We start from the raw sequence: 9,310 nt of genomic DNA on the forward strand, positions 1-9,310 counted from the left end.
CAGGTGAGAGGAGGAAGGTGACCAGTTGTCTCTGAGGTCAGATGACTACCTGGCTGAGAAGAGAGACATAACTCTGGCCCAGATGAAGACAGGGGTCCTGCGGTGGAAGCTGGGGAGCTGAAGCTCAACAGGGGGTTCTGGGGGCCAGCCTCGGCCTGGGAACCCCGGAGGAGGCCCTAGCTGGTAGGAGCCTAGAACACAGACCCAGCCCGGAGGTGGTCCAGCCACGATGACTGGATACCCACATCCTACACTGTGATTTACTTCCATCCCCTTCTGCCACCGAGCGTAGAAGGCTAGCAGGGGTGTCAGCAACAGAACCCGCCCACGTCCAAACCCTAACTCTGCCCTTTCCTAGCTGTGTGACCTTGCGCCGGGCAGTTATCTTCTTTGGGTTTTGGTTTCCTCATCTGTAAAATGGGTACAATGATCCCTGCCTTGCAAGGTTGCCATGAGAATGGAAAAGAATTGCTAAATCCTCAGAAAAAATGCCTGATGGAGAGAAAGTGGAGCTGGGAGTTGGGGTTCTGAAGCATAAAGTAGGAGTCTTCCAGATGGGAAAGGCATTCCAAACAGAGGGAACAGCATGGGCAAAGGCATGGAGGTGGGAAATCATAATCCTAATGAGGATGATAACGTTGATAACAACGGTCCACAAAGCCCTAGCCCTGTGCCTGGTACCTGTGTTCAGGACAGCATGGGGGTTATTTGTTGAACGCTTACCACGAGAACACAACATTCCTACCGGCCAGCTATTTTTGAGCATCCCATTTTAAAATCAAAGAAAGCAGGCACAGAGAGATTAAGTGACTTGTTTAGGATCACCCGGCCCTTAGGCAGGCAGCTGAGCTGGGAGTGGGTTCCTGGCCCGGCCCTCACGCCCGACCCTCACTCCCAGCCAGCTGAAGCTGGGTCAGCTGAGGCCTGTCTGAGCAGCAGTGGTCCCCTGGGATGATGGAGCCTGCACGGGAGGGCGCAGCAGCCTTGACCTTCCCCGGCCCTCACGTGAGGATGCTGACCAGACCGGCCAGCAAAGGCATGGCAGTCGGACGCGAAGGTGTCTGGGGAGGCCCGGAGGCCTGGTCTGCCTGCTGAGCTGAGGGGGGAGGGGGCCGATGGGGGAGGGGAGGCGCCCGGAGATTGTGCTGACGCTGGCAGAAAACTCGCTTCAAAATTTTATCAGCTCAGCGTGGAGGAGGAGGATGGATGTGGTGAGAGAGACCAGGACCTGCATGGTAATGGGCACTGCAGCCCCCAAGGCTGCCCCTGCCCACACCCCCAATCCGGCCCGCAGCAAACAGTCACCTAGTCTTCCCCTCTGCCTCTGGCCCCCTGCGTTTAGTGCTAATTGGTGGGGGCGGGGGAGGGGCAGATGGGGTCAAGGTCAAGACTGGGAAAATCTGCCCCAGCTCTCCCTCCCACACACAGTGGAGACCAGGAGACCTCATGGAATCCTCACAGCATCGCTAAGAGTTGGCATGGTTGTTACCCCCACTGTACAGAGGAGGAAACTGAGGCAGAGGACAGGGCCTGAGGCAAAGTCACACAGCCAGCACACCACATGGCAGGGCTGCGTTCGGAATCTGGGCAGTCCAGCCCCGGAGTTCGCTCTCTTCTCACCACCCCTCCCCCAGCCTTCCGCCATCATTTCTGGTTGTGATCACACGGGCTCCCGTGGGGTCTACGGGGGCTTAGGGCTGGGTTTGCAACCCGAGTGCACCCACCTGACACGTTCAGGCAGCTCCGGGTGTGTCCGGGCTCGCACCCACGTGTGTACCAGCCTGGGTGGGCACGGTGGGGCATGGGACATGTGCCTGTTAGGGTCTCCGGGCACACCTGATTCCATCCGCATGAAGACAGTCACGGCTGCCACCCGCCACGTGGCAGGCCAGAGTCCAACGCGCTACACACACACACACACACACACACACACACACACACACGATCTCGGCGAGTCTCCCCAGGCCCAATCCAGGTAAGGATGCTGATACCCTCCATTTGACGGCTCCACTGGCCACACCACCAGGAACAGTGGGGCAACAGACCCCACTGCCCTCCCAGCCAGGGCCTGCCCTTGACCTCCACATCTCTGTTTAGGCGGCTGACCTCCTGGGATATCCCCACTCTCATCACTGCCCAGTCGTTCTGCAGAGCTCAGCTCAGTGGAGCCCCCTCCTCTGGGAAGCTGCCGTGGATCTCCCCGTCCTCGCAAACCCTGCTAGTCTCCATGTGGGCCATCTGACCACAGAGCCAGCAAACACCCAGCTCGAAGGGCCAGAGTGGGGGCCGCTGGAGACCAGAGAGACTGGTGACCTAGCCAAAGTCACACAGCGCCCCAGCTTCCCACTCGGCCGAAATATGGAACCTGTCAGGTCTCTGGGGGAAGTCCGAGAGTCGATCAACCATCAGTCACAAAGTGCAACCCCAGTTCTCCTCCAGCTTTCCCAGGAGGGATAAGATTGTCCCCCGCGCGTCCGTCACTGGCCTATCCTCACCCCTGTTGCCAACAGACCTCCTGGGACAGGGTCTCACCTCCTGACACCTGACACCCCCCTTGGACCCCTGACCCCCCCCAAGGTCAGGGCCTGCCTCTACCTTCACAGCCCCAGGACGCACCTGCCCCTGACCCCAGACTCTCCCTGAACCATACCTCTTCCCCTTGGCCCTTCACAGGGCTCAGATCCTCCCACTGCAACTGTCCCCGCCCTCAGGCTTTAAGGCCCGCCTCCTGGCTCCTACCTTTGCGTGCGCCCACCTCCCCCCCTCGACGACCTTCCAACGCACCCCCTTTCGGCCTCCAGATCTGCGTGCACGCGCAAGCCCCGCCTCACCTCGCTCGCGCACGAAGTAGGCCAGGTAGAGGTCGAGCTCCTTGACTGCCACGCCGATGTGGTGCGGCTGCACGCAGAGCACCGGGTGGCCGCACTGCGCCGCCTTGACCAGGCGCTCGCCGTCGGTGCTCTCCAGCGGGATGCCCTTGAAGAGGATGACCATGACCAGGTCCAGCCGCCACACCTTGTCGGCCTGGCGCAGGCAGTCGATGCGACGCATCTTGCCCTTCTGGTCGGGGTTGGAGAGCACGCAGCCCGGCGCCTTCTTGCCGGTGATGGCCAGCACGAAGTCCTCGCGGCACTCGGGCCGGATGTCCTTGCGCAGCTTGGCCAGCAGCCGCGACGCCCATTTCTGCTTGACCTCGGCCTTCTCGCCCAGCAGCTCGTCCTTCACCGCGCGCTCCTCGTCCTTCGACATCCGCTTCTCGTGCTTCTTGAAGTACTTGCGCTTCCGCGCCTGCAGGTTGAACCAGGTGTAGGCGAAGGCGCGCACGTGAGGCAACAGCGCCTCGATGAACGGGTGGAACTCATCCTGCGGGGCGGTAAAGACCAGAGGTCAGGAGGCGCTGGGGGCCGTGGACCCACTGCCCCGCCCGTAAGAATGAGGCCTAGGGGCCCCAGGCAGACCCGCTAGAAGGAGGGCCAGGCAGAGGTGTGCAGGGGGCTGCTGCAGATCCCTCCACGTCCTGGGGAAAAAAGTGGAGGCCAGAGGAGGGGACCCAGCAGAGGTTCACTGGGTCGTTTGAGAACCCATTGCCCAGATGGGGAAACTGAGGCTTGGACCACGTGGGAGGCACAGATGAAGGCAGCCGTTCATGGAGGACCGTCTTGAACCCCAATGTACAGACAGGACAAGCTGGGGGTCCCAGGTGGAGGCTGATGGGGACCCTTTGTACAGATGGGGAAAACTGAGGATGGTGGAATGCTGGTGGCACAGATCCATTCTCTGCCTTCTAGAACTGTGGTCAGCAAACTTTAAAAGTACCATAAAGGACCGGATAGTGAGTATTTTCGTGTCTGTTTCAACTGCTCCACTCTGCACTGTAGTGCAGGACTGGCCACAGAGGAGATGTAAGGGATGGGCATGGCAGTGTTCCAATAAAACTTTATTTATAAAGACAGACGGTGGGCACTGGGCCCTGTGACTATAGTTTGCAAACCACTGAACTAGAGTGTGAGCTCAAATGTCCAGAGCAGGGCTGAGCACACACTGGATGCTCACGATTCCAGGAGCAACCAGGCTCAGAGGGTCATTTGGGGCTTGTCTGTCAGACCTACTGCTCAGCAGAGGAAGCTGACACCAGACAGGGGTCCAAGGGCTGCCTCAACCGGCTCTTGGCAGTGATGAAAAAAATGAGGACAAGACGTCATTCCTACAGCCCAGATGTACAGGCAGGACTGGCTGAGGTCCACAGGCCAAGATGGGCCACCTGGATGTCAGGGGCTGATGGAAGGGCCGGGGGGCGCGGTTCCTGCATAGAGGGGGTGGTTCCTGCATAGATCCATTATAGGGGTAGGGAAAGCTGAGGCCCAAGGAGGCAAGAGAGCAGAATGCACCAGAGAAAGGGGAGCTCAGCCATGGAGGTTTAGAGCTGGAGAGAGAGGCCCCTGGGGGCCAGTTCACCCTACCCTGTCCCCCATAGACCTATTCCACAGATGGAAAAACCAAGGCCTGGGAGGCTCAGCGACCTGGCCAGAGCTGTGACTTCAACATCCCCCTCCCTCTGCCTGAATGGTGCTGCTGGGTGGCCACAACACCCATTTTATGGATGAAGAAACAGACCCCAAGAGGGGACCTAATCATGAGGGGCAGAGCTGAGACCGGAACCCACATCCATCTGACTTCCCCACGAAAACAACGGCAGCCGCCATCTGGCCCCTCAGAGAATAACGTGGGGCCATGGGAGGCCCCCATCCCCTTCTACAGGGGTGGGAGGGGGCTGTCTCATTCTCGCCATTTTTCAGCAAGGGAAACTGAGTCTGCATAACATCCAGGACCTGGTTTCTCAGCCTCAAGGGATGAGAAATTCAAGGAGAAAAGAAGACAGAGCAGAGAAACTTCGGTCCCCCCTCCCCGCTCTTGCCTGGGGGCCGTGCTGGGCTTCTTGAATGGGAGTGATGTCTTTTCCTAGCATGTGAATCTCATTATCCGCCCAGCTCTCAAAAGCCTGTTATGCTATTATTATTATTATTATTGACATTGTTGTTGCTGTAAAGATTATTTCCGTTGCTTACAATCTCCCTGGGGCAGGAAAAGGCCCGAGGCTCCACTACGCTTTGTGTGATGGAGAAGCTAAGCTAAGAGAGGGGCAGAGACCTGGCCAAGGTCCTGGAGGGTCTCAGAGTCAGCGTAAGGACAAGAACCCAGGACCCCATCGGCCCCTTTCTCAGAGCAGCCTGCTCTCCGTGAGGCCGGGGTCTCTCGGGGAGACAGGGAAACCGCTGCTCTGGGCCACGAATTGGTTTTTCTAAATGGATGTGGCAGGCTTGCTCCCACCTCCAGGCCTGGATGCACACGGTACCGCCCACCCAGCGCCCCTCCCTGCCCTGAGCTCCATTTCCCCTGGGCCACCTCTGGCCATGGGGTGCTGGGGCTGGGGGATGACCTCAGATCTCCTCTATTACTGAGGCTCTGAAAATAGCCTCCTGCCCTCGCGGGGTGGGGCAGAACGGGGCTCCGTTTGTGCCAGCCCAGCTCCCCCATGCCACCGGCCCCCAACGTGTGAGTCACAGTAACAGCTGTGGTGGGGACCAGACCTCGGGGCCCTTTTCCGCCACTCCCCCATCCCGTCCCCACCCCAGCTGACCTGCTGAGGCAGAGGGAGGATAGAGGGGGCCAGTCCCCTGTCAGGTCCTATCCAACCTCAGAGGTGCTTTTTCTGTGTCACCATGTCACTTGACATGCCAGCCCCAGGGGTGGGGAGCGATTCGCCCAGGGTCACACAGCCGGTCAGCAGAGCCGGGACCAGAGCCCAGGTCGTCTGGCCAGAGAAGCTGGGGTGGGAAATCGATGGAGGCACAGGACACTGTCCCTTGTGGAGGGGAGGCCAGGGTGGCAGGAGGCCTGGGCAATGGCTGTGGATGCCATCCGAGGCCTGGAGCTTATTGGGGCGGTAATAAGAGGTAGCTGGGAAGGGGCAGCTGGAGTGTCAGCCAGCAGGCCTTCTTGAACGGGATGCCACCTTTTCCTAGCATATGAACCCCATTATCTGCCCGGCTCTCAAAAGCCTGCATTACGCTATTATCATTATTGATGTTGTTGTTACGATTGTTTTGGGCCCAGACTCTTCATCCCCTTGAACCCCTTTGTCTCTGAGCCCCCTCCCCCTTTTCTGAGCTCCTCTCCTCTTCTGGCTCCTCCCCTCTCCAAGCCCCAGTGCCCCTGCCTTATCCCTACCCCCTCCTCCCCGGGCCCTCTCTGGGGAAGGATGCCAAGGAGGCGGGCAGGGGCGGGAGCCCACGTCACTGGTGACCCCAGCTGGTCCTGGAGGAAGACAAACAGCCTGTAACTGGGTCATGGACCTGCTGCCCTAGCCTCCCACATCCTCTTGGGGAGGTCAACCCAGGTGAGAGGCAGGCCTGTCACTCTCTTTGTCCCATAAGACCTGTGACAACCAATGCCTCTTCCCCAAGCACTTCCCAATATGCCCTCACTGGCTGACAGGGCAAGGGAGACAGCCAAGGCAAGCTAGATGCCAAGAATCCTCCCAAACTCCTAGACATCCCTCAAGGCCCTCTCTCCAGTGTTCCTTCCTTCAGGCAGCCTTTCCTGTTCTCCTCAGGGTTCTCCCAGACCCAGCCTGGCCCACACAGCTTGGGGTCTCCGAGTCTAGCTCAGTTGCTCTCCCCCAACCCTGAGGGCTGAGGCACTCACTGCCAGGCAGACTTGTTGAGGGAATGAGCTTGGGTGACAACAGCCTCCATTTTCACCTTCTGTATGATCCAGGAACAAATCACTGTTCCACCATGGGCCTGTTTCTCATTCTGTACAAAGGGCAGAAAAGGACATTGCACCCTTTTGGGGGTTGGTGGGGGAGCTTATCCATTGCCCTGGTAATCAGAGCTGCAAGGGGAGGGGAGGCAGCAAGACCAGGCCTTTCCCAGAAACCCCACTTGGCCAAGGCAAGTTAGATGCCAAGAATCCTCCTGAACTCCTACACATCCCTCAAAACCCTGTCTTCACTGTTCTTTCCTTCAGGCAGCCTTTCCTGCTCTCCCTGCTGGGACTTCCTGGCCAAAGAGGACAGCAGCAGCTGGGAGGTCCAAGCCCCTGCTGGGCACTATGGACTGGTCAACTGTGCACTGGATTGTGCCCCACTCTGGGCCTCCCTGTAGCCCTCCCATCCTGACAGTCCAGGGCAGCAAACCAGGACATGAAACTCCAATTCCCAAACCAAAAGTTTTCCACGAAGGATTCTCTCTCCTTCATTCACTCAGTGATTCAACAAACATTACTGAGAATCTCTTATCCATCCCTAAGCTTTTATCCCAAACCCCTATGCACCCTTCAAAGCCCTGGTTCCAATGTCCCCTCCTCCAGGTTCAATGTCAAACAGCAGAGCTCATATTCGAACGCAGGCCCATCTGGTGCCAGAGTAAGTGTTCCTAACCTAGAGTGGTTCCTCCCCTCAAGCTCAGAACATCATAGCTTATGAACAGCTCTTATCCAATGAAGGAGAGATTCATTTGGTTGTTCAACAAACATTTACTGAGTATGTACTTTGTGTCAGCTCCATGCATGATGCTGGGGACCCAGCAGTGTCCTCCGCTCAGCCCTCACCCAGATCCTGACGTGGGCAGGGATGGATATTAAACAAGCTAATAAACATGGAATAAAATGCCAGGTTGAACAAAATGCTCTGGAGAAATTTAAAGGAGTTTGAGGAGGGGGCAGGGGGTTGTTTTTTTTCAGCTGGGGGGGGGTCAGCGAGGGTCTCTCATAGGAGAGGACACTTGAACAAAGACCTAAAAGATGACACTCCACGGTAGGAGCTTTGCAGGTGGAGAACACAGTACACGCAAAGGTCCTGAGGCAGGACCATGCCTGATGTTTGGGGAGAACAGCGAGGAGGCCGGTGAGGCTGGGGCAGAGTGAACAATAGGGAAAGTGGAGGTGGTGAGGGCAGGAAGGTAAGGACCCCTGGGAAGACTTCGGGTAAACTAAGTCCAGGGAGTAGAAAGTCCCCACCAAAGTGACGAGCGAGTCTGAGCCCTGGGTCTCCTGACTTCCCTCTCCGTGCCGTGGTGTCCTGGGTGGATGCTGGGGGCTGAGCCAGAAGGCCACGGTGTGGGGGAGACAGACAGGGAGCGAGGCGGAGCGTGTACTGAACTGTCAACTCTACGAAATGGGAACAACTGCTGTGCCCACTGCCCAGAGGGAGAGACTGAGGCACTGAGCACTGAAGCCACCGGCCCAAAGTCACGCAGACAAGGAAGGAGCCGCGCTGGGACTTGGACCTGGGTGCCTCCTGACTCCCTGGCCCCACTTGCCAGCTCCCTGAGTACAGGGTCTGGCCCCATCCTCGGGACTTCCCAGCAACGCCCGTTCTGCACCCCACCTGCTCTCTCTGAATCCCGTGTGGCCCGCTTCCCCGCTCAGCCCTGGGTCACGTGCCAAAGCGGCAGCACGGTCCTGACAGCCCCTCACCTACACTGTAGCCCCTCGAGGGCACGGCTTTGATCTGTTTCATCCACTGCTGCGTCCTCAGCATGAAGATCAGCAATGGAGCAATCTCACCCTTTGCCTGTTCCCTATGCACACACCCCGACGGACAAAGGATGCTGGTACCCACGTGGGTCTGGCCAAACTCAGGGAGACCCTTGACAGGGCTGGGCGGGCGGCGAGGAAAGACCAAGAGAGAAACCCTGGCTGGGGGGGTCAGGGCTCAAGGTTTGGGGGAGTCACCACTGTCCCTGTCACCTGGCCCAAGCTGAGCAGATAGCGACAGAAGGAAAGGAGGGCAAGTTGGAAAATGCCTATGGAATGTTTAATACAATTATTACTTTAGAGGAAACCACAATCACGGCCAAGCTTATTTGGCACCTACTGTATACCAGGCCCTGTGCTAAGGGTGAAACATCTGAAGATGGGCTAGATCACCGGCCCAGAGACACACAGCCACCTGGGCGAGATCTGCATGCAGATGCAAGGCCGCCCTGGGTCTCTGCCCGGTGACCCGTCAGGGCACGTACGTGTGCACATCTGCACGCTCACGTGTGTGGGAGCGTGGACTGCAGGCACTACGTGCCGAGGGTCTACACACACCCAGGTGAGGGGGCAGTGCACGCGCGCATGGGTCGCTGTGAACACGTGCTTTCGTGGGGCAGGAGGTCCCAGGACATTCGGCGTGTCCCATCCATTTGGTGTGAGGGAGGTAGGAGGTTCAGGCAAAGAAAGAGACATTGGAGAGAGAGAGAGAAAGAAGAGAGATATTGGAGGGAGGGAGGGAGGGAGGGAGAGGGAGAGAGAGAGAGAGAGA

At 58.2% G+C, this 9,310-nt stretch overlaps 1 protein-coding gene across 7 annotated transcripts in view; it reads right to left on the reverse strand.

Annotated features, from left to right (window-relative positions):
• Window positions 1–9,310, reverse strand: part of NFIC (nuclear factor I C) — a 65,081-nt gene that overhangs the window by 45,850 nt on the left and 9,921 nt on the right. For all 7 annotated transcript variants that reach the window (XM_029215845.1, XM_029215843.1, XM_029215839.1 and 4 more), the window contains exon 2: window positions 2,832–3,363. In XM_029215845.1, the coding sequence (XP_029071678.1) occupies window positions 2,832–3,363 (532 nt within the window). The remainder of the gene's footprint in view (window positions 1–2,831; window positions 3,364–9,310) is intronic.

The sequence above is a fragment of the Monodon monoceros genome, unplaced genomic scaffold (assembly GCF_005190385.1).
Source record: "Monodon monoceros isolate NGI ecotype Baffin Bay Population unplaced genomic scaffold, NGI_Narwhal_1 Super_Scaffold_12, whole genome shotgun sequence".
In the NCBI taxonomy this organism is placed as follows: domain Eukaryota; kingdom Metazoa; phylum Chordata; class Mammalia; order Artiodactyla; family Monodontidae; genus Monodon; species Monodon monoceros.